This window comes from Oncorhynchus gorbuscha, linkage group LG15, assembly GCF_021184085.1.
Source record: "Oncorhynchus gorbuscha isolate QuinsamMale2020 ecotype Even-year linkage group LG15, OgorEven_v1.0, whole genome shotgun sequence".
Taxonomy (NCBI): Eukaryota; Metazoa; Chordata; class Actinopteri; order Salmoniformes; family Salmonidae; genus Oncorhynchus; species Oncorhynchus gorbuscha.
The window spans coordinates 65985389-66010560 of NC_060187.1; the positions used below are offsets into that span (position 1 = coordinate 65985389).

At 42.1% G+C, this 25172-nt stretch overlaps 2 protein-coding genes and 3 non-coding genes across 7 annotated transcripts; 4 read left to right on the forward strand and 1 right to left on the reverse strand.

Annotated features, from left to right (window-relative positions):
* Positions 1 to 357: 357 nt before the first annotated feature.
* On the forward strand, positions 358 to 439 carry trnas-aga. Its single transcript has one exon. It is a non-coding gene; the product is annotated as a tRNA-Ser (tRNA).
* Positions 440 to 4929: 4490 nt separating this feature from the next.
* trnas-aga lies at positions 4930 to 5011 on the forward strand. The gene has a single exon. It is a non-coding gene; the product is annotated as a tRNA-Ser (tRNA).
* A 27-nt stretch (positions 5012 to 5038) lies between these two features.
* On the forward strand, positions 5039 to 11404 carry cfap418 (cilia and flagella associated protein 418). 2 transcript variants are annotated; one of them, XM_046302347.1, is made up of 8 exons: positions 5039 to 5355; positions 5629 to 5725; positions 6019 to 6068; positions 6570 to 6635; positions 7249 to 7344; positions 8366 to 8519; positions 10403 to 10494; positions 10664 to 11404. In XM_046302347.1, the coding sequence occupies exons 1-7, from the start codon at positions 5174 to 5176 to the stop codon at positions 10475 to 10477; spliced, it is 720 nt and encodes a 239-aa protein (XP_046158303.1). In that variant the 5' UTR covers positions 5039 to 5173; the 3' UTR covers positions 10478 to 10494; positions 10664 to 11404. The 2 variants fall into 2 exon arrangements, with proteins under 2 accessions (XP_046158303.1, XP_046158302.1); XM_046302346.1 differs by having other exon boundaries at positions 10403 to 11404.
* trnas-aga lies at positions 6186 to 6265 on the forward strand. Its single transcript has one exon. It is a non-coding gene; the product is annotated as a tRNA-Ser (tRNA).
* On the reverse strand, positions 9265 to 23422 carry LOC123997790 (T-cell differentiation antigen CD6-like). 2 transcript variants are annotated; one of them, XM_046302345.1, is made up of 12 exons: positions 23178 to 23422; positions 20659 to 20739; positions 19328 to 19627; positions 18747 to 19061; positions 16450 to 16509; positions 16164 to 16307; positions 15518 to 15631; positions 14987 to 15133; positions 14659 to 14742; positions 14408 to 14542; positions 14105 to 14206; positions 9265 to 10781 (listed from the first exon to the last, which is right to left on the reverse strand). In XM_046302345.1, the coding sequence occupies exons 1-12, from the start codon at positions 23227 to 23229 to the stop codon at positions 10639 to 10641; spliced, it is 1677 nt and encodes a 558-aa protein (XP_046158301.1). In that variant the 5' UTR covers positions 23230 to 23422; the 3' UTR covers positions 9265 to 10638. The 2 variants fall into 2 exon arrangements, with proteins under 2 accessions (XP_046158301.1, XP_046158300.1); XM_046302344.1 differs by having other exon boundaries at positions 16164 to 16310.
* Between the last annotated feature and the right edge of the window lie 1750 nt (positions 23423 to 25172).

Here is a 25172-nt window from a genome sequence, read left to right on the forward strand (position 1 = left end):
AAAAATAGAAATAGGCCTATAACAGTTAGGATCAGCTTGATCTCCCCTTTGGCGATATACCACAATCCCCGAGGTACCTTATTGCTATTTTTATTTATTTATTATTTAACTAGGCAAATCAGTTAAGAACAAGTTCGTATTTTCAATGAAGGCCGACACCTGCCAAACCCGGATGACGCAGGGCCAATTGTGCGCTGCCCTCTGGGCCTATCAATCACTGCCGGTTGTGATACAGCCTGTAAAAAATGGTTACCAACGTAATTTGAGTTTTGCTAAAACATAGTATCAGTCAGTGTCTGATATATTTGTAATTTTATGTTGGCTATTACCGGTTTCAGGTTTTCAAACGTATCACTAGTTGTCGTGGCCGAGTGGTTAAGGCGATTGACTAGAAATCCATTGGGATCTTCCCGCGCAGGTTCGAATCCTGCCGACAATGTGATATTTTTCTCCTGTGATTGGTAATGCCCAGGCGTTTACATTGTATCATAGATAGCCAGTATCTGTTATTGTATCACTACACATAAATCGCTAGCTCCACGGTATCAATCTTTACCAACTTGAAATTAGGTTACGCCTGTCAATCAAGCACTCCTGTTCATGACAACAGTCAATAACTAATTAGTTGCAAACGCCAGCCTTCCTAAAATGCATTGTTATTTCATCAAGCATGTTAGCTAAATCACGTAGTTAGCTATGTAACGTTAGCTTGATCCAAATCAGTCAGGTTTCAAGACTAGTCATTCAACTGAGACTGCTCTTCTCTGTATCACGGAGGCGCTCCGCACTGCTAAAGCTAACTCTCTCTCCTCTGCTCTCATCCTTCTAGACCTATCGGCTGCCTTCGATACTGTGAACCATCAGATCCTCCTCTCCACCCTCTCCGAGTTGGGCATCTCCGGCGCGGCCCACGCTTGGATTGCGTCCTACCTGACAGGTCGCTCCTACCAGGTGGCGTGGCGAGAATCTGTCTCCTCACCACGCGCTCTCACCACTGGTGTCCCCCAGGGCTCTGTTCTAGGTCCTCTCCTATTCTCGCTATACACCAAGTCACTTGGCTCTGTCATAACCTCACATGGTCTCTCCTATCATTGCTATGCAGACGACACACAATTAATCTTCTCCTTTCCCCCTTCTGATGACCGGGTGGCGAATCGCATCTCTGCATGTCTGGGATGACGGATCACCACCTCAAGCTGAACCTCGGCAAGACGGAGCTGCTCTTCCTCCCGGGGAAGGACTGCCCGTTCCATGATCTCGCCATCACGGTTGACAACTCCATTGTGTCCTCCTCCCAGAGCGCTAAGAACCTTGGCGTGATCCTGGACAACACCCTGTCGTTCTCAACTAACATCAAGGCGGTGGCCCGTTCCTGTAGGTTCATGCTCTACAACATCCGCAGAGTACGACCCTGCCTCACACAGGAAGCGGCGCAGGTCCTAATCCAGGCACCTGACGTCTCTAGACAGTTCATTGTCGAGGTTGACGCGTCAGAGGTGGGCGTGGGAGCCATTCTTTCCCAGCGCTCCCCTTCTGACGACAAGGTCCACCCTTGCGCGTATTTTTCTCATCGCCTGTCGCCGTCGGAACGTAACTATGATGTGGGAAACCGCGAACTGCTCGCCATCCGCTTAGCCCTAGGCGAATGGCGACAGTGGTTGGAGGGGGCGACCGTTCCTTTTGTCGTTTGGACTGACCATAGGAACCTTGAGTACATCCGTTCTGCCAAACGACTTAATGCGCGTCAGGCTCGTTGGGCGCTGTTTTTCGCTCGTTTCGAGTTTGTTATGCTTTATCCCGTCTCTTCAGTTCTTCTGTAGCCTCCACCGACCCCGAGGGGATTCTCCCTGAGGGGCGTGTTGTCGGGTTGACTGTCTGGGGAATTGAGAGGCAGGTAAAGCAAGCACTCACTCACACTCCGTCGCCGCTCGCTTGTCCTAGGAACCTTCTTTTCGTTCCCGTTCCTACTCGTCTGGCCGTTCTTCAGTGGGCTCACTCTGCCAAGTTAGCCGGCCACCCCGGCGTTCGGGGTACGCTTGCTTCTATTCGCCAGCGTTTTTGGTGGCCCACTCAGGAGCGTGACACGCGTCGTTTCGTGGCTGCTTGTTCAGACTGCGCGCAGACTAAGTCCGGTAACTCCCCTCCTGCCGGCCGTCTCAGACCGCTTTCCATTCCCTCTTGACCGTGGTCTCACATCGCCTTAGACTTTATTACCGGACTGCCTTCGTCAGCGGGGAAGACTGTTATTCTATAGGTTCTCTAAGGCGGCTCATTTTATTCCCCTCGCTAAGCTTCCTTCTGCTAAAGAGACGGCACAAATCATCATTGAGAATGTTTTCAGAATTCATGGTCTTCCGTCAGACGCCGTTTCGGACAGGGGTCCGCAATTCACGTCTCAATTTTGGAGGGAGTTTTGCCGTTTGATTGGGGCTTCCATCAGGTTCTCTTCCGGTTTTCACCCCCAGTCTAACGGTCAAGCAGAACGGGCCAATCAGACTATTGGTCGCATCTTACACAGTCTTTCTTTTCGTAACCCTGCGTCTTGGGCAGAACAGCTCCCCTGGGCAGAATACGCTCACAACTCGCTTCCTTCGTCTGCGACTGGGCTATCTCCTTTTCAGTGTAGCCTCGGGTACCAGCTTCCTCTGTTCTCGTCCCAGCTCGCCGAGTCCAGCGTCCCCTCCGCTCAGGCTTTTGTCCAACGTTGTGAGCGCACCTGGAAGAGGGTCAGGTCTGCACTTTGCCGTTATAGGGCACAGACTGTGAGAGCCGCTAATAAGCGTAGGACTAAGAGTCCTAGATATTGTCGCGGTCAGAGAGTATGGCTCTCCACTCAAAACCTTCCCCTTAAGACAGCTTCTCGCAAGTTGACCCCGCGGTTCATTGGTCCGTTCCGTATTTCTCAGGTCATTAATCCTGTCGCAGTGCGAGTTCTTCTTCCGCGACATCTTCGTCGCGTCCACCCGGTCTTCCATGTCTCCTGTGTTAAACCCTTTTCTTTGCGCCCCCATTCGTCTTCCCTCCCCCCCCGCATCCTTGTCGAGGGCGCGCCTATCTACAGGGTCCGTAAGATTTTGGACATGCGTCCTCGGGGCCGTGGTCATCAGTACCTAGTGGATTGGGAGGGGTACGGTCCTGAGGAGAGGAGTTGGGTTCCATCTCGGGACGTGCTGGACCGTTCGCTGATCGATGATTTCCTCCGTTGCCGCCAGGTGTCCTCCTCGAGTGCGCCAGGAGGCGCTCGGTGAGTGGGGGGGTACTGTCATGTATTGTCATGTTATGTCTTGTTCCTGTTCTTTCTCTTCACTTTGTTTCCCCCTGCTGGTTGTATTAGGTTACCTTCTCTCCCTTTCCTTCCCCCAGCTGTTCCTCATTAGAAAAGGGGGAGAATTCTTAAAAGGGGGAGAATTCTGACTGGGGGGAGATTTTCAGCACAACATTTGTTCGCTCATAATAGGCAGGATTAGGCGGATTGATGAGGGCGACATTTTCAGAGCTAAACTGACCAAGACGCACCTCCAACAACACATTAAACCTCACATAATTATGAGACACCACATTAAAATAGAGACACCAAACCATCTTTCACATGTTCAGGCTATCCTAACTTCCAATTCTTAAAAACTTTAACTATAACTATAGACATTTGCATAAATTAGCACTAAATCACTCACCGACAGTAACTCTTGAACCATTCATGCTAGATACACCAAACCAACTTTCACAGGTTTAGGCTATCCTGACTTCAAATTCTTAGAAGTGGTTAACAACTATTTCTATATAAATTAGAATAAAACAACTCTTGAACTGTTCAAACTAGAGACACCAAACCAATCAATACATTTTTACAGCTACCTACTTTTTCAACTATAACCAGTCATTACCATTACTACTGCACTCAGTACCACTACACTAACTTATTTCAAAACCATAGTTTAAAACAAGTTAGCAAGCACACCACATTTTCTTCCGGAAATGTACATTTCCAGTATTGTAGATTGCCTTTGTCTAGCCACTTAATCATATCAATCTTCGTCCACTCTTTCTTCCATCTAAAGATAGCAGAACTCATAACTTTTATGATTCCCAGACAATATTTTAATAATGTCTGGAATGGAATCAAACTATGTGTTTGATACCATTCCACTGAATCCACTTCCAGCCATTACCACAAGCTCCTCCTCCCAAATGTATTTTACCTTTATTTAACTAGACAAGTCTGTTAAGAACAAATTCTTATTTTCAGTGACACTCTAGGAACAGTGGGTTAACTGCCAGAACAACAGATTTGTACCTTGTCAGCTCTGAGATTTGAACTTGCAACCTTCCGGTTACTAGTCCAACGATTTAACCACTTGGAGATGCCACCAATCTCCTGTGTTTTATGTTTAAACAATAAGTAAGGATTGAGACTTGGGATACTCCCTTGGTGACAGGCAGTGGCTGAGACAGCAGATTTTCTGACTTTTTACACTGCACTCTTTGAGAGAGGTAGTTAGCAAACCAGGCCAAAGACATTTACATTTAAGTCATTTAGCAGACGCTCTTATCCAGACCCCTCAGACACCAATACTCCACAATAATGGAATGGTCTACCATATCAAAAGCTTTGGCCAAGTCAATAAAAATAGCAGCACAACATTGCTTAGAATCAAGGGCAATGGTGACATCACTGAGGACCTTTAAGGTTGCAGTGACACATCCATAACCTGAGCCAAAAAACCAGATTGCATACCAGAGAGAATACTATAGACATCAAGAAAGCCAGTCAATTGATTATTGACAAGTTTTCCAACACTTTTGATGAACGGTTGTGATACAGCCTGGAAAACGTAATTTGAGTTTAGCTAAAACATAATATGTCAGTTTTTGACATATTTCTAATTTCATGTTGGCTATTACCGGTTTTTGTTCTCGATAGTGTCAGCAGTTGTCGTGGCCGAGTGGTTAAGGCGATGGACTAGAAATCCATTGGGATCTTCCCGCGCAGGTTCGAATCCTGCCGACAACGAGATATTTTTCTCCTGTGATTGGTAAATGCCCAGGCGTTTACATTGTATCATAGATTGCCAGTATCTGTTATTGTATCACTCCACATAAATCGCTAGCTAAATTGTATCAATCTTTACCTACTTGAAATGAGGTTACGCCTGTCAATCACGCACTCCTGCTCATGACAACAGTCAATAAGCAGCAGTACCCTGAAGCTATGGCGGACGATTTGGACGAATTGCTAGATGAGGTTGAAACAAAGTTCTGTCGCAATGTTTCATTGACGCCACAACTTCAAGCTCCCTCAAATTTATCGACGGCTGGGAAATGTTTAACCCAAACTGGGAAAGAAAGAAAACTCTGGTGCGTAGTAAAATGCAAGTGTCAACCGGCTAACGTTAACGATAGCTAACGTTAGTACGGGGGAATGGACTAAAGTTAGCAAACCAAGTTGTTGACCATGACTGACACAGTGGAAGCTTATGCAACGTAACTAACGACGATAGCTATGTAACGTAGTTGAAAACGCCAGCCTTCCTAAAATGCATTGTTATTTCATCAAGCATGTTAGCTAAATCACGTAGTTAGCTATGTAACGTTAGCTTGCTAAAACTGTTCCTCGCTTCACACCGTCAGCACCACTGACGATACACCCAGAAAAACGGACAGAGAAGATATAGATGCCCTTCTTGAGGACATACTTGACGATGATTTCGATTCCCTTGCGCTAAACGTGAGTAAATAACCTTAGCTACATCGCCTTGCATTGTTGAATGCAGTTTTTTGTTGTTGTTGCTAACAGCATCTACTGTCCAGTAGTAGTAGCTAGCTAAAGTTAGCTGTCTGGATATCACACTGGTGTATTAGCTAGCTATAATGAGATAAAGATGAGGCTATGTTTGATTGTTTTTAGCCTGTTTCCAATGGGAAGGTTGCTATCATCTTTGTCCTTCTGACTCCAATGCATTAGCTAACGTTACATTGCAAAAGGTGGTCTCATATTTGCTTAACTCTACACATTTGCAGACTGGACAGCTTCCTAAAATGACGAAGACATTGCCACAGTCCACAAGAAAGTAAGTTTTCTTACAACCCTATTTAAAAAATAAAAAAAAAACATTTTAATAAAACAACATAACTTATTCGTGCAAACATAGTTGCATATCCTGGCTGAGTCGTCGAACATATAGGCAGTTGTCGGCCGAGTGGTTAAGGCGATAGACTAGAAATCTATTGGGATCTTCCCGCGCAGGTTCGAATCCTGCCGACAACGGTTTATTTTGTGTTGCAGCCTGTTGAATCATAATATCTGGCTGTATCATTCTGTCAGTGGTATACTGCAAAAATTCAATGTGTTCATATGACGTTATTATTGAAACCCAGTAAATGTTATCTAAGACATCTGTATATCTCTGTTGCATGCAGTCAATGTAATTGTATGTTTTACAGTTGTCATTATTTAAGGCAGACCAAAATGGTAATTCACGGGGAGCCATAAAATCTAGTAGTGAGCCTTTGGTAAAGCATGCATTTGATAAAAGCTCTCTTTTGATCCCCATTTGTTCTTATGTGAGCAGATGCTGCCCAGTTTTCCTTGGTGGAAGCTCCATTGAAAATGGTGTAGGAACAGCTGTTTCACAAAGGTAAAAGTGCTGTTTAATTGTAGTGCAGGGATCATCAACTGGATTCAGCCGAGGGCCATTTTTTTTCTTGAGAGGATGGTCAGGAGGCCAGAACATAATTACGGTTAATTAGTCAACTGCAACTTGATTGCAAGAAGCCCAAACCGATATAATATTTAACTACAACAGACTCATTTCAAACCCTGCTTTCATTTGTTTATGATCACATACTGTATCTCTCTATATTATGCGTGGGAATTCTTTGGAACAGATTTCCTAAATTAAAATCACTTGTTTGGTGCTGATTTGCTGGTGTTTTTACAGTCTTATGTCCAACAATAAAATGATAAAATGTATTTATTTATTTTGCTCAAAAAACGCGGGGGACCAAATAAAATCACCTAAGGGCCGCCAGTTGGGGAACCCTGTTGTAATTTTGTGTGTGTGTGTGTGTGTGTGTGTGTGTGTGTGTGTGTGTGTGTGTGTGTGTGTGTGTGTGTGTGTGTGTGTGTGTGTGTGTGTGTGTGTGTGTGTGTGTGTGTGTGTGTGTGTGTGTGTGTGTGTGTGTGTGTGAGTGTGTGTAAAAGCATGGATCACATTTTAATTTGACTCACTGTTTAACATGTGCTGACAGGTCGTGTGATCAGCTGAGATGTATCTTCTGTGACTTTCGGGTGGCCATGTTTGACGATCATGAATGGGACCCCTCTTGTGATTACCTCTTCTTCAGGTGAGCCTCCTCTCATTGGGCCTGATGTATCTTTATGGGGTAACAAACTATTTGCGGAATTTAAATATTGTTATTATCTTGAAACAAGTTGGAAGTTGATACAGAAAACAAAATCCCAAATTTCTCAGATTTGAACAGAAGAGGGCAGTGTAAACCTTTTTATTTTGGGACTTTGTGAAAATAAACTGGAATAATCTTCATTTGATTCTTAATGTAAAATGGTTCAATATTGTGTTGTTTCACTGACAGAGAGCTTGCCCATGATAACAAAGACTGACACTTAAGCTTAGTTAAGGAAGTGAAGTGGAAGACCTCATAGCAGTAGCGGTGTGAGTATGCAGGCATGGGTATTTGGTGCTCTTAACACCAAGACCGTAATTAAATTCTTCTAGGCTACACGAATTTGATACAATTGGTGAGAGTTTACTTGAAATGCAAACTAAGAAAGACAACAGACAGAAGGGCTGTGCTCATATGGGAGAAAAACATTTTAAAATAGATAAACAAAGAAGGCTATCTCAATCACAATGTTGTTGGTGTTTTGGTGCACGTTCCAAGCATGTGGGTTTTGCTGTCGGTGTTATCACAGCAGTGAACTAATTATCTGTTCTGGTGGACACTTGGGTGGTTTCAGGCTTTTTGCTGAAGTATAGAGGTTACTAAGTGTCTGAGAGCCCAGGGCTCCTCTTCAAGACATGGGGATTCATTTATAATTTAAATGTGCTTGTTAAATGCAACGTAATGTATTATGCAAATTATGCTTCCACTCAGATTAATTCCTTCAGCTGTAAATTGCAGGTTAACTCTTGAATATGTGTGATGTTACCAATCATTCCACAATCTTTCAGGGGTTATTGGAGGCTGGTTTTGTTCCATGCACATGACCAACTTAAATAATCAAGTACTTTGTGAATTTAGTACTACTTATCCTATCTATAACTCTACATACCAATACTGTGAGAGATATTCACCTACTGGTCATTGCTTAGCTAACCAGCCTTGTCTCTTTGTATCTCTGCAGGAACAACATGCCAGACTGTCAGAAGCTGCGGGCTAAGCTGAGGAGAAGAAAAGGGGCGCGGGCGTACGCCTGCCAGTGTAGCTGGCACTCTGCTCGAGACCTCACCGACCTGAGAGAACAGCACCAGCTCAAGTGGGTCTGTGGGAAGCATGAAGTATGACAGCCTTCTCTCTATCACACACACACACACACACACACACACACACACACACACACACACACACACACACACACACACACACACACACACACACACACACACACACACACCATCACTTTTCAGTTACTTGAAAACCAATGTCCTCTTGTTATAGACATCCCAACACACATTTTTCTACCTTGAGAATGATGTAGGTCTTTCTCTGCATTACATTTAGTGTGTTCTGGGTTTAAATGTAAATGAACAAGGTAGGTCTTCTGCTATCTTTAGAGATGTGATTTTAGCTAGCTCAGTTTTAAGAGCAGGTATATGCCAGACCATACTTGTGTGAAAACGGTACTTAGGAAAGATGAGGCTAAATTGAATAGAGTACTTTATGTATAAAATAAAAATAGTAATGAAGACATTCCATTATCTGGTAGTATTTCAAATACAATGCTGTTACATGCTTTTCTGTAGCCTTTCCTTCTGTCTTTCTAATTCCCTTGTCCTTTTGTTTATTTCCTCTTCTGTCCCTTTGAGTGAAATGCATTCTCTGTTTTAAGGGATTTCTGATCTTACCATTCATGTATTGTGTATAGTATGAAGGTGAGGTTAGTGTGAAGTTAAATGACCCAAACCTTTCCTGTTGCATCTGTGCTAGACATTTAGAAGAAGAAAAACATTAAAGATAAAATAATCACTTCACTCTGACAGTCTAGTAGTTGATACTTTATAAATGAATCATAATCAAATGAAGTAGTCTGTGGATAGTTTATTAAATATCTACTAATTCATTCATTAGGGAAGCCCCCACCCCCCCACACAAAAAAAGCTTAACTTCCAAAGACATTTGTTGTGATAGCCCAGTCAGAAGTAGACATTTGTTGTGATAGCCCAGTCAGAAGTAGACATTTGTTGTGATAACCCAGTCAGAAGTAGACATTTGTTGTGATAGCCCAGTCAGAAGTAGACATTTGTTGTGATAGCCCAGTCAGAAGTAGACATTTGTTGTGATAGCCCAGTCAGAAGTAGACATTTGTTGTGATAGCCCAGTCAGAAGTAGACATTTGTTGTGATAACCCAGTCAGAAGTAGACATTTGTTGTGATAACCCAGTCAGAAGTAGATATTTGTTTTGATAGCCCAGGCAGAAGTAGACATTTGTTGTGATAGCCCAGTCAGAAGTAGACATTTGTTGTGATAACCCAGTCAGAAGTAGACATTTGTTGTGATAGCCCAGTCAGAAGTAGACATTTGTTGTGATAGCCCAGTCAGAAGTAGACATTTGTTGTGATAGCCCAGTCAGAAGTAGACATTTGTTGTGATAGCCCAGTCAGAAGTAGACATTTGTTGTGATAACCCAGTCAGAAGTAGACATTTGTTGTGATAGCCCAGTCAGAAGTAGACATTTGTTGTGATAACCCAGTCAGAAGTAGACATTTGTTGTGATAGCCCAGTCAGAAGTAGACATTTGTTGTGATAACCCAGTCAGAAGTAGACATTTGTTGTGATAACCCAGTCAGAAGTAGACATTTGTTGTGATAGCCCAGTCAGAAGTAGACATTTGTTGTGATAGCCCAGTCAGAAGTTGACATTTGTTGTGATAGCCCAGTCAGAATAGACATTTGTTGTGATAGCCCAGTCAGAAGTAGATCTTTTGGATTGCAAAACATGTGCTCATATTATGTACAAAGCATCTGCATATGCGTTTATACACTAGGCTATTCACATCAAGTCTTAGTTGAATAAATGTAGTATGCACTTCATTTTTGTTGCTTTTTCTCCTTGATAATATTAACACAATTGAATTTCAAGTTTAAAAAGTTTGACTGTGCGTTGTGTGGCTCAGGTCACCGTATGAATCAATATCAGTGACAGTGCTGTTTGTTCACAAAGCTGGTCATTCTGTGCAGTGGAGAAGCGAAGGTGGTTAAGACCGTTGGGCCAGTAACCGAAAGGTCGCTGGTTTGAATCCACACGCTAACGAGGTGAGAGAGAAAAATATGTCTGCGCTCTTGAGCAAGGCAATTAAACATAATTGCTCCTGTTTGTCTTTCTGGATAATAACAACTGCTAATATGTAAATGAATCTGTTTTATAGTTCTCATTTCACTGCTATGTTTGATGAAAAGCTAGTAATTTGTTATGTCATCGTAGTCACTGTCAGAAAGAGACTGGTCCGGGACTTCCTTCACGGTAACATCACCAATCCCCTCTTCATCTTGGACTTCTATGTTCTCATAAAGCTCAGAGGAAGATGAGCTGCTTGAATCTTCTGTATAAAGGACTCACATTACCATTTACATACATCCACAATAAGCTACATGTTTTCAGCAATTTGCATCTACAATACCTTCAGAAAGTATTTACACCCATTGACTTTTTCCATATTATGTGGTTACACAGCCTTAATTTAAAATGGATTCAATTTAGATTTTGTGTCACTGGCCTACACACAATACCCCATAATGTCAAAGTGGAATTATGTTTGTAGCAACACTATGTGCAATAATAGTGTTCAACATGATTTTTGAATGACTACCACATGCAATTATCTGTAAGGTCCCTCAGTAAAGCGGTGAACTTCAAACCGATTCAACTTCAAAGACATTCTAGGTTTTCCATTGCCTCGTAAAGAAGGGCACCTATTGGTAGATGGTTAAAAAATACAAAAGCACACATGGAATATCCCTTTGAGAATAGTGAAGTTTTTCATTACACTTTGGATGGTGTATCAATATACCCAGTCACTACAAACATACATCCTTCCTACTCAGTTGCTGAAGAGGAAGGAAACCGCTAAGAGATTTCACCATGAGGCCAATGGTAACTTTAAAACAGTTACAGAGTTTAATGACTGTGATGGGAGAAAACTGAGGATAGATTAACAACATACTCCACAATACTAACCTGAATGGGGGAAAAAAGGAAACCTGTACAGAATAAATATATTTCAAAACATGCATCCTGTTTGCAATAAGGCACTAAAGTAAAACTGCAAAACATGTGACAAAGAAATTAACTTTATGTCCTAAATATAGAGTGTTATGTTTGGGACACATCCAACACATCACTGAGTACCACTCTTAATTTTGTCAAGTATGGTGGTTGCTGCCTTTTCTATTCTCTTTTAATAGTCCTCCCGGTTTTGACCCTTGCCTGTTTTCTGGACTTTACCCGCCTGCCTGACCATTCTGCATGCCCTGACCTCAAGCCTGCCTGCCACACTGTACCTCCTGGACTCTGAACTGGTTTAGACTTTTTGCCTCTCCACGACCGTTCTCTTGCCTAACCCTTTTGGATTATTAATAAATATCAAAGACTCAAACTGTATGCCTCCTGTGTCTGCATCTGGGTCTCGCCTTGTGCCCTTATAGAAATGGCTGTCTAGCAATGATAAACAACCAACTTGACAGAGCTTGAATAATTTAAAAAAGTATAATGTGCAAATATTGTAGAATCCAGGTGTTGCAAAGATTTTAGAGATTTGCCCAGAAAGACTGACCGCTGTAATCACTGCCAAAGGTAATTCTAACATGTATTAACTCGGGTGTGAATACTTATTTAAATAGATATTTATTTATTTAAAAAACTATATATTTCTAAAAACATTTTTTCACTTTTGTCATTATGGGGTATGTGTTTTTAATTTGTTTTATCCATTTTGAATTCAGACTGTAACAAAGTGGAATAAGTCAAAGGGTATGACTACTTTATGAAGGCAATGTACATTACAGACAGTACATGACTCTAGAATCTACTGCACAGTTGTGATCCATGTAGGGGAATACGTGTACCTGGTGCCGCCATTGAACATGACTTAATGTCAAGGACCAGGCTTAATCTTTGTCAAGGGAACCTACCCTTAATCGTAATGCATCAATGTTTGAACATTTTAATCACCCCTTTGCATGAACGGCATAGCCACAGCAAATAGTGGTGCTGCAGCACCCCCTAATGAATTGAAATGAAGTCATAAATAATACGTACATAAAAATCACAATTAGAGAACTAGGGCGTAATTACTCCTGTAATGAGCAGAGAAACGCACTCCTCTTTACTCACAGTCGCATAGCAGCCTAGACCTACTCCCAACCGAAAGCCTGTGACTTGTAAATGTGATTTTGTTCAACTGACTCTCCATCTGTATATTTGGTTAATTCTCTGGCTGACCAAATAAGTAGAGGTGGTAACTCATCTATTTGTTTGCTCATCTATCACTGATTAGAAACATTTAGCATGCAGTAATGCACCTTAAATCAAGCGTAGGCCTATTGTTATGCTCAATAGTGTATAGGCAACTCCAAATGCCTGCAGAGGTTGTGAAATATGAACAGGAGACTCATGCTTTTGAAAATATAGATTGCTATTATTCTCTATCAGTATCATGATGAAGATACTCCCAATGTAAGACCCTACGCCTGCTCCCTATCAAAGCGGAGGGAGGGTAGAAAGGAGATGAAACGTGGATCAAAAAAGCATGGGCTTTGCCTTGGGCTCTGTTTCAAAATCTCTTTTTTTATATGACAGCTGTTCTACATGTTGCTGTGATGCAAGTTGTGTGGGAAAAATATGATGTCTTTTATTCTGTTATATTTCATTATATTCCCAGCCTACGACAAAATATATGTGTGTTGACTGTTTAAGGAACAAAATAACTTGATTTTATATGCATGGCACAGCCATGTAGCCTATGGGCTACACAGACCAGTAAACATCATTAAACTCTAAATATGCCATTCTATTCTTTTGAAAATAAATTGTATTGGTCCTATAATGTCTCTTAGGACCTGCCAAAAAACTCATTCATTATGGATTTCTTTGTGATGGTGTATATTTAATTAATTTATTAAAACAGACATCCACCCACATCTACTCCCACTCCTAATGATGCTGGCATGTGCATGGGAGATATAAAAGGCTTATCTCGGCAAGAATGTGGTAAAAATGGGACTGTGAATTGGGTCTGTAAAACATTGCCAGATAAATAAATACAAATACAGGCAAAATGCCTTAAAGTCTGTCTATAATGGGTATTAGTGTCTGTAATCTAATTGACTCTGTCATTCTGAGGTGTAGCTCTCCATAACTTAATGGCAGATTAGAGTGAAAAACAGAGCCAGGCAATTTCCTCCATCTGAATGAGGACCGTCTCTCTCTTCAACTCTCTCTCCCTCCCTCTGTTGGATTCAAGCATATGCCCGCCAGAAATACTACACTACCCTTTCCATTATTCACTGTGATAGTAAATCTGCCGAAAACTAAAGGAATTAAGTACATTTTAAATCCTCACAGATGTTTATGCCCCATACCCAATGGCCCCATCTGTCAGACTATTTTAGCTCTTTGAATTGAGTTTTGACACAACTTGAAATCACATTGGCTTATAAACTTAGAGAATCCTTTGAATATGATTTGTTCTGTTTCTTTCAGAGATTACACCGGTGGCGTCAAATTAATTTGGCACGTTTTGAAACACAATATGACACAAGAAAGGAGACTGAGAATTAGTCTCTGCAGGGAACATCACACGGTTCAATGGAAATTCTGCCCACCTTTGAAACACACATGCAGAGACTCATCAGAAATATCAGGTACCTTGATTTTGACTGCTCAGTAGGTGGAAGTTGCTGTTCACAGGCTGTTGCTGATCCTGGTGTGCACTGGTTGATTGCACAGGGGAATGTGTATAGGTGTTCTCTGAGGAGAAAATGAGAAAATGTGCTCCCAATGAAGTAATTACGAATCTACATACTTTCTCCCCAAAACTTTCAAGACAATACTTTCATGTACTGTTCTGTAGTGCAAAAAGCCTTTGCTGTTGTGTCTACCCCATCCAGTGTTTATACACAGCCAGATGAATTGTGTGTTGTTGTTCCTGTGTATTTGACTTGAACGGACCTGACTGTAGATGCTGTTCCACTGCCATCCCCACGTTGTAGTAGGATTCCCCTGATGATGTACTACTACTCGATCCCAAGGATGGCTCTCTTCCACAGATCAAGTCTGTGAGGGCAGTTTCTCTCAAATCTGGACCTGGGTGGTTAGCATTCCACACAGTTACTCTGTTATCATTGATTCATGAGAATGGATTTCATAGATGCACTGACTGAGTCTGTTGCAGCATTTGCCATTGAGCATTTTGGACTGACCTGAGTCCAGCAGCTCCTTCTCCAGTGTCTCAATGTTTTCATAGCATTCCCCAGAAGACGTGCTGGATGACACCAGCGAATGCACTGGACATACAAATGGTTGTTAGTGTTAGTATGTTACGATAGGGCTCTAATTCATCTTTTCTGTCACCATGTCAAGTTTCTGCAAATGATACCTTTTCTGATTCCTTGTCCTGCAAACGGTTGTAGAAAAGTCTCAGATTTTAAGTGGACATTATGTCCTTTTAAGACTAAGAAGAAAACTGTCGGACATGGACACAGTATGATCATGGTAAAATCTGGTTCACCCAACCCGACAGTAACTTACGACTTTGGGTGGCAGGGTTTTTTCTCTCAATGCCGTTGATTGTCTCAGCAACAATATTATATTTCTCAGGAGCGTCAGAAGTCTCTGCTGTCTGCGTGGTTTCACATGGCTCTCTGCTTGTGCTCACTCCATTGTCAAGGACCCTGACTAATGAAAACATAAAAGACCATTTGGTTGGCACTGAGTGAGACCTTGGACCACTTTCTCCCTTCATAGCCATGTGTCACTTTCCATCTTTTTTTCTTTTAGAATTGCACTATTCATCCAAAACTATGAAGATGAACTGACCAAGTGCAGTAGCCATGGCAACAGAGGGTTGGTCATTGAAGTCATAGTTTTCATAGTCAGAGTCACATGAGGCATCAGTGTCATTCTGAGTGGGTTTTTGGAAAAGGTACTGTGGAGCTGCATGAAAGGTCACATAGAGAAAATGTATTCTGACAAATGGGACACTTGAACTAATAAGACATTTCCTGAAATTGCAAGTAACTAATGGGCACAGAGAGGACAAGTGCATCAGTAGGAACTCACTGTAATCAGCTGTGTCTGTGGTGACTGTGAGGAGGTTGACTCTCTCCCCTCGGTCAGTGTGTTGAGACTGGATGGACAGCAGACGGCCATCTTGTCTTTGGTGAACCAGAAGTGCTAGTAATGAAGGGAAAGTTTTGCCTTTGAAACTCCTCTTTACCGAAACTAGGATAATAGATTTGTTGGCCTTTTGTTGTCTTTGATGTTGGACAAGAAAAAAAGGACAATACATCTCAAAACCAATTAAATATTTGAATTAGACCACCGTCACATATGGCACATATTCAAAGCATTATCATCCCTGTGAAATAAAATATGCTGCTTTTTTAAGTTGGTGTGAAAACAACACTGGTGGTGGGACTCTCTTAATGAGCAATCAACCAACCCAGGGGTATGAATACTGTTCCAGTTGGGTGATTTGCTTTGTGTACTGTATTGAATCACATTGCATTGTGTTGTTGTATTATCATAATTGGCAAACCATTGAGAAGAATATGTAATACCCTTCAGACAAAGCAGTTTCTCAGTGTTAATTACTGCTCATTGATGATAGCATGTTTGTTGTTGTTGGTGTGAACAAATGGGAAGAGTGACAGTTGAGTATGAGGCAATGAAAGAGAAAGAAAAATGGAGAAAAACAATGACTCACCAGCTCTCCTCCTGTAAGACAGGAAGAGTGAAGCATTGGAGAGGAGTGTGAGGAGGAGGGCTATAGACAATGCGATGCAGCCCCAGACAGCAGCTACGGGAGGAGAGGACCGGCTCTCTGCACTGGTGACTAGTAGAACTGAGCCTGCTGGAAACAACAAATCATAGTGCAGCGTACAAACTAGATAACACATTCTTCTTGACATGTTCTAATGAGCAGAGCAGACACTCTTGGTGTATTATTACACAGATGGAGGGTCATGTGTGTCAGCATCTATTGAATGTACCTGTGGTTGAAGTCTGGGTGTTCTGTTCTGCCGTCTCGTTGCCTGCTTGAGATGGAATTCCTGTCAGGGAAATGGAAAAGTCCTAGGGGTGTTAGAGAAATAGAATGTATAACAGATGCATGGCTCACTTCTCCTGAGTAAACAAGGCACTCTTGTTTGAAAGACGGGGAAAAGGTTTGTTTAACAAAAACATTTGCTCAACAATTGAAAATCCAAGAGGAGTTGTGTTTGTCCATCTGTGTATCTAATGATCTACTGAACCAATATCTGACTCTTATTCAAGAGTTAGACATTGCAGTCAGTCATTTGGCAATTACTGCAAGGAATGTGTGTGTTTCTTTAAAAAATGTACTTGTAATGTGTAGGACTCCTAGATTGATGGATGTAGCCTTCTGAGTAGGCCTACATAATAAACACTTGAGGTGTTCTGATGTGCATGGTCAACAAATGTGCTGGTTGATAAAATACCTGTATTTATGGGAAAGATGTTTGAAAAGGGTATTTTGTTCTTAAATTATATTGTGATGGTAGAGTTATGTCCTTCATGGAGTTGTTCGGGAAGGTCTGCTCAATCCAAGAGTGCAACCAATTGATTACAGCATTGCCCCAACAATGGAGGAGGCGGGTGGCAGCGGGAGGAGGTAGGGAACTGGTCTGTCTGCCCAATATAAAGGATACAAACTGGAGGAGGCAGGTGGCAGTGGGAGGAGGTAGGGAACTGGTCTGTCTGCCCAATATAAAGGATCAAAACTGGCAGGGGAGGCAGGTGGTCTGTCTGCCCAATATAAAGGATCAAAACTGGAGGAGGCAGGTGGCAGGGAACTGGTCTGTCTGCCCAATATAAAGGATCAAAACTGGAGGAGGCAGGTGGCAGCAGGAGGAGGAAGGGAACTGGTCTGTCTGCCCAATATAAAGGATCAAAACTGGAGGAGGCAGGTGGCAGCAGGAGGAGGAAGGGAACTGGTCTGTCTGCCCAATCTAAAGGATCAAAACTGGAGGCAGGTGGCAGTACACATGCATATACACGCATATACACACACTCATTCAAATGAACGCATACAAGAACACACACATACATGTAATAGTGCCAGACATGCACACAAACATATAAAGTAGGCATTGCTGTTATGATTTCAGTTGTTCTTGATGTCCTTTGTTTTAAATGTAATATTTAAAAAATAAATAATTTGCATTGTTGCTTGCTGTTTTCTTCTGTCTCTTCCTCTCTTTCTCTTTAGTTCATTCTCTTGGTTGGGGGACGAATAGTTGAGGGACAGCTATTGGGGAATTGTGGGGGGATCTTGGAGGGTTCGGATTTCACATGATTGTGATCATGAAAAAGGAAACTATGACATATATTTTATATCACTATCATGCACATGTTCCCTCACACATAAGGATGGCTCTGTTGTGGAAAGACTGATACATGTTTGATAGTGTCTTGATGCTGTATTGTTTATCCTTCATGTTCTATTACTTTAACACCCCTTGTGTTTTCTGTAATAAATAATTATTTTAAAAAAAAATTAAAACATCGTCAAAAAAAATTGTTCATTTAGATGCAAGATTTAAAACCCATGGAAGTGCCAAACAACTGTTGTTATGTTGAGGTCAAGGCAGTTTGGATGTTTTCTCACCAAGGAACTCTTGAACTTGGCTCCCAGGTTGAACATCTTTCATTGAGGGTCTTCCTCAGACAGAGCTATGGTTTGACATGTCTACTTTCTGAGTGACATGCATTACTTTGGCCTGTGTGTTTTTGTGCTGCCTGTGTGTTTCATTTTCTTTTCCCGTTAATAAAAATAACAATAATTAATATGCAAAGCAGCTGTCTCTTTTCGGCATATGACCTTTCACATCACCTGATCTCTGCATTACTGTAGGAGGATTTGAAGCTTGTTCGTCAGTATCAGTGTTGAGAGTGACTGAGACTCTGCTATCCATTCAGACAGGCTGATAAGGTCACGAGCCAAATCATTCTTGATTCGCAATCATCAGAACCCTGATTGTCGACAGCGTTTAGCATGCTGAAAATCAGCGCTAAGATGATGGGGACTTGGTTCGCCACCAAGACACCGGATGTTCAGTCATGATAATGTGTTTTACATGTTATTACTGCACTATCCGTATTCAGACCGATCTAAGGAGAACATACACACATCATGTAACAGCATAGCTATTTTAAGTAGTGGGCATGACATTGACTTAGCTTCTATTCACATTTAAAATGTCATTTTTAAATGACATGATTGTGAATACAGTAACTGACAATGATAATATTATAGCTACAGGCTTACCTGAACAAACCACTGCAGCGTCCTCTTTGTGTCCACAGTCGTTGACTGTCCCCAGGGAGGGACACTCCCATAGGTTCCTCTCGCTCCCCCCACAGTTCACCTCATCTAAGAGAACCAGACCAACACCCGCTTCAAAGGACCCGTCCTGTCCACTCACATTTAAGGCAGGGCCACAGCCCAATTGGGCACAGACCACGCCCCCATCTCTCAGGTCCCAACTATCGTCACACACCGTTCCCCATTTTTCCTCTCTCCACAACTCCACCCGTCCTTCACAGTGGTGTGAGCCTCCAACCAATCGCACGGCCTGGCGCCCTGAGGAATGGACAGATCAACCAATCAGTTCATAGATAATCAGTTAACCTCAATAGAAGCTGGGCCTCACTCATCATGAAAAAGCAGCTTGAAAATGGAATCGCGCTGGAAGGAGGAACTTGTTGCAAAGCATCCACAAAACACTTGGAGAGCCCATACGATGGCTCTCCATTGCATGCAATTTGCAGGCGTTACTGCAACAACGTGTTTGTGGTTGCTCAAGATGCTTGCCGATCCAAGCATAAGCTTTGCAATGACGGTCTTACCACAGGTTATCTCAGTCAGGTTAGAGCAGTCCGTGTATGAGAGCTCTGTACAGTTCTCCACCAGTAGGTCTCTGTAGACACACTGGCTCAGACACGTTGAGTAGGAGTAGTTTAATGTAGCTGTGCCATTCTGTCGGCGCTCATACACTGCCCCGCAGCTCAGGTTGGTACATATGTCCTCCACCACTTTGGCCCACTCTGCAGACCCAAGGTCAAAGGTCACCGGCCTCCACAGCCCTCGATGGAGCACCTCAACAACCCCAGAGCAGTGCTGAGATAGCCTGGGGGGGTGAGATATGGCTGGAGGGATGGAGAGATGCAGAATCAATATGAGAGTGAAATACAGATGACTGTTGATATTTCCCCATGTGGTGTAGTCACATATACAGTACATGTTATACAGCATAGTACACACACATACCCAGACACATTGAATGCCCTAGCTGTCTGTTGGCCTATCGGTTTCTGTGCTATTTGCAGATGTTCAGCAGAGCAGCCACATCCTGTGAGTCATGTCCTGTGGAAATGTCACTGGGTGGTGAATTCGGAGGGGGACACTGAAGTCGACCAACCTGATTCTAGAAACACCACGGGACCAAATACTCTCAGTGGTTTCAAACCGTATGACACTGGAGCCTTTGGTACTGCATTTCACTCTTCAGTCTTCACTTTTTTCCCTGTTTAAATGTGGTGGATGGAATTGCACTTCATTGAGGTTCAACAAATAGAGAATGAAAACCAGGTTAGTGTAGTATGATTATAACTGAATAACTGATTGATAGTATTTTCCTTAATAATCTGACTCCACTGGACCATTTGATATCCTCTATGACACGAATGACAATTGACCCATTATTTTTATTTTATGTTTGTGTGGGTTGTTCCTCCCACTTTGCACTAGTGGAGCCTTGCGCATCACCATCACCCTGGGAACAATTAAAATATTGTCTCACTATGGCTTAATTGCTGGTGACCTGTATCATTATAGTAAAAAAAAAAGCCTTTGCCTCATCTCATTTCGATCTCAGTATAATGACTTGTGAGCAATCAAGTTCTCTGCAGGATCATTGCTTGAGGTTGTGTCTCCTCCCTCTAAGAAGCACACAGACACCTTACCCATTCATCCCTCTATTTTTGCACCTAGCAATTGGACTGGATGGGCACGAGGGATTGGAATTTGGGGTTTAGGAAGGAATGGGGGGTGGTATTCAGAGAGTAAGATCGATGTAGATTGCAGTCGCCTCCGGACCCAAATGAAGCTTGATTGGAGGCTCGGGTTCTGAGGATCTTTTTAGCATAATACCAACCATTTAAATAAAACTGGAACTCACTTAGATTGGATGTCTGCTGCTCATCGGTCTCTCTGGACCCAGAGAAGTTCCCCGGAACAGAGTGGTCTTTATTTAGAAAGGCTGAAATATGACAAACAACAACAACAAACTAAGATAAATGACACATTATTGTGGTTATGCGTAGATGGGAGTATTCATGCAACTGTCCAATCAGTTATTTCAGCCTACTTCATATTGCCAATGCTACATGAAGCCCAGGGCACATACATTACAAACAAGTTATTGAATTTGGCTCTAATCAGAATAATCTTTTCCATTTTGTAAACTGTCTGTTGGTGGTATTTCAAGGTGGCTACACAATAGTCCCATTAGACGGATATAATATGGATTCTGTAAATCACTATATTTACACTGGTTTTCACAACAGCTATTATCAACTGCCTCAATTGGTTAATTTAGTTGTTAGATGGGTATGCCATGAATAACATCTGTGGCTCATTGTTGAATTAATCAATGCAGATAATGCATCATCTTTGTCAAGCAAAATAATAGTTTGTTCATGCTTTCATCCCCCGTCACAGCTCTCCTCCTCAGAAAGCAATTCATTGTTCATGCTTTCATCCCCCGTCACAGCTCTCCTCCTCAGAAAGCAATTCATTGTTCATGCTTTCATCCCCCGTCACAGCTCTCCTCCTCAGAAAGCAATTCATTGTTCATGCTTTCATCCCCCGTCACAGCTCTCCTCCTCAGAAAGCAATTCATTGTTCATGCTTTCATCCCCAGTCACAGCTCTCCTCCTCAGAAAGCAATTCATTTTGAACTATCACTTTGTTTATGTATCACTCTGTGACAAACTAGTGAGTCATACAAAAACAATTACGCCTCAGCCAATCATTGTTGACTATTGGTTGATTTGAATTCCCTGCACTTTTATGTTGCTTCAAGCAGCCTTTGAATTTTAGCTCGCTAGTGTTCGATGAATCCTATTGGTTGTTGCAGTAAACACCTTACATTGGGAAGTAAAGTAATCCTCTGTAGGATTGTGCAGCATTTAGCCTACACATAATTGGCATCACTACGGTCAGCCCCTTTTTTGTATGAATATTTTATTATTTGCTTGAACACACCAACACGTGCTGTCAACAAGTAGAATAAAACGACATGCTCTTGTACATTCAGACATGAATAAGAAGCAAACAGAAATTCATTAAAAAATATGGTGATGTAGAAGCATAATAAAAAACCAAATGTGACAGCCAGAAGAGGACTGGCCACCCCACATATGCTCTCTCTAATTCTCTCTTTCTTTCTCTCTCTCTCTCGGAGGACCTGAGCCCTAGGACCGTGCCCCAGGACTACCTGACATGATGGCTCCCTAGGACCGTGCCCCAGGACTTGCTGTCCCCAGTCCACCTGACTGTGCTGCTGCTCCAGTTTCAACTGTTCTGCCTTATTATTATTCGACCATGCTGGTCATTTATGAACATTTGAACATCTTGGTCATGTTCTGTTATAATCTCTACCCGGCACAGCCAGAAGAGGACTGCCCACCCCACATAGCCTGGTTCCTCTCTAGGTTTCTTCCTAGGTTTTGGCCTTTCTAGGGAGTTTTTCCTAGCCACTGTGCTTTTACACCTGCATTGTTTGCTGTTTGGGGTTTTAGGCTGGGTTTCTGTACAGCACTTTGAGATATCAGCTGATGTACGAAGGGCTATATAAATAAATTTGATTTGATTTGACTCCACTGCCGACTATTTTGATGTGCATATCTTCAGTATTATCCAACAACTCATACAAACAATTCTAAAATACATTTGATGCTGTGTTTGATGTACATGAGTACAACCGTCATACTTTCCATCAAAAGAGCCACTGAAAATAATGTAGTTGAATACAATCAAAGTCGAAATATGAACATTCTTTTACAGTGGATTGGTGATAAGGTTCCTTCTATTAAAGATTGGCATAAGATACTATTTGAATTGGTTTCCTCTGGAATATCTGACATGTACATTGCATTCTAAAACAGACCAGTTCTACAAAGTATGGGAACCTTATCTAAATTACCTAGAACCTGAGGTATCAGCTATTATGCTGCAAGGATTATCTTAGAATGGCGGGGATCTATGTATTTCAGAACTGCACTGTACGTTCCATGTGTGGAACCTAACCTCTTAGTTTAAACTGAGATTTTTTGTTTAATTTCTGTTTGTAAGTTTGTTTAAAATGTATGTATTGAGAGACGCAATGATGGGGATGGGGTGAGAGAAGCACCGAGCGGGAAGAGGGAAATGGTGTACGTATGTATGTGTGTGTATGTATGTGCGTGCGCGTATATATGTGTATATGCATGAGTATATGTATATGTATGTGTGTGTATGTATATATATATATATATATATATACGTAGATATGTGTAAGTGAGTGCTGTTTTTTGTGTTTTTTTTGTGTGCTTTGTCTCTGTTGTTGTATCTCTTAATATGGGTGAAAATTGTGAAATTCCAATAAAAATACTGTTACAAAAAAAAAAGTTGAAATATTAGATTAAACTGTGTTACCTTGAGAGAGGACCAGAACTGGCAGAAGTATTGTTGTCCTGAACAGTTCCATCTCACTGAAAACAGTCAGGCCGGGGTCCTTTGAGAATACTCCTCAACCGGAAACAACTTTGTTCTTTTCATATTAATAACAATGGAATGAGAAATAATGCACGTTACTGATCTTATCGTGAGTCAAGCAGTGTGCTATATGTCAGAACTTGTGTACTCACTCTATTTCTGTTTGCACTGCTGCAACTTGTGGTTTCCATGAGCATCGTCTCTGACACAACATCAAATAGGCTTCTGTCTGTAGAGCACACTACTTTCTCAGACACATAGACTGGCTGTGAGATACACCCACTGCCGTACACACAACTACAAGAGGTTCAATTGTTGGCTAACACCCTCAACAACTGATTTTAACCTCCCAACGCAACACACAAAAAAGGTTGAATAAACAAACAAACTCAAATTCATATGCAATTTTAAAGAGGCTTACTATTATCTCCTTATGTTGATAAAGAGGAGCATGTAAAATGAATCGGACCCAAATAACTCTGTTTTAGGATTCATGAGAAGACAATAATACATGGCGTCAGACCAAGAATCTGCATCTGTCCTTTTGGTCCTAGACCTTAGTGCTGCTTTTGATACCATTGATCACCACATTCTTTTGGAAAGATTGGAAACCCAAATTGGTCAATACGGACAAGTTCTGGCCTGGTTTAGATCTTATCTGTCGGAAAATATATCAGTTTGTCTCTGTGGATGGTTTGTCTTATGACAAATCAGCTGTAAATTTCGGTGTTCCTCAAGGTTCCGTTTTAGGACCACCATTCTTTTCACTATATATTTTACCTCTTGGTGATGTCATTCGGGAAACATAATGTTAACTTTCACTGCTATGCGGACAATTTTTTAATTTATTAATTTATTTATTTTTGTACTTCCGGCGCCGACAGAGATGGCCGCCTCGCTTCGCGTTCCTAGGAAACTATGCAGTTTTTTTTTTTTATGTGTTATTTCTTACATTAGTACCCCAGGTCATCTTAGGTTTCATTACATACAGTCGAGAAGAACTACTGAATATAAGATCAGCGTCAACTCACCATCAGTACGATCAAGAATATGATTTTCGCGACGCGGATCCTGTGTCCTGCCTTTCATCCAGGACAACGGAATGGATCCCATGCGGCGACCCAAAAAAACGACTCCGTAAAAGAGGGAAACGAGGTGGTCTTCTGGTCAGACTCCGGAGACCGGCACATCGTGCACCACTCCCTAGCATTCTTCTCGCCAATGTCCAGTCTCTTGACAACAAGGTTGATGAAATCCGAGCAAGGGTAGCATTCCAGAGGGACATCAGAGACTGTAACGTTCTTTGCTTCACGGAAACATGGCTCACTGGAGAGACGCTATCGGAGGCGGTGCAGCCAGCGGGTTTCTCCACGCATCGCGCCGACAGAAACAAACATCTTTCTGGTAAGAAGAGGGGCGGGGGCATATGCCTTATGGCTAACGAGACATGGTGTGATCAAAGAAACATACAGGAACTCAAATCCTTCTGTTCACCTGATTTAGAATTCCTCACAATCAAATGTCGACCGCATTATCTACCAAGAGAATTCTCTTCGATTATAATCACAGCCGTCTATATTCCCCCCAAGCAGACACATCGATGGCTCTGAACAAACTTTATTTGACTCTTTGCAAACTGGAATCCATTTATCCGGAGGCTGCATTCATTGTAGCTGGGGATTTTAACAAGGCTAATCTGAAAACAAGACTCCCTAAATTTTATCAGCATATCGATTGCGCAACCAGGGGTGAAAAAACCTTGGATCATTCTTACTCTAACTTCCGCGACGCATATAAGGCCCTGCCCCGCCCTCCTTTCGGAAAAGCTGACCAAGACTCCATTTTGTTGATCCCTGCCTACAGACAGAAACTAAAACAAGAAGCTCCCATGCTGAGGTCTGTCCAACGCTGGTCCGACCAAGCTGATTCCACACT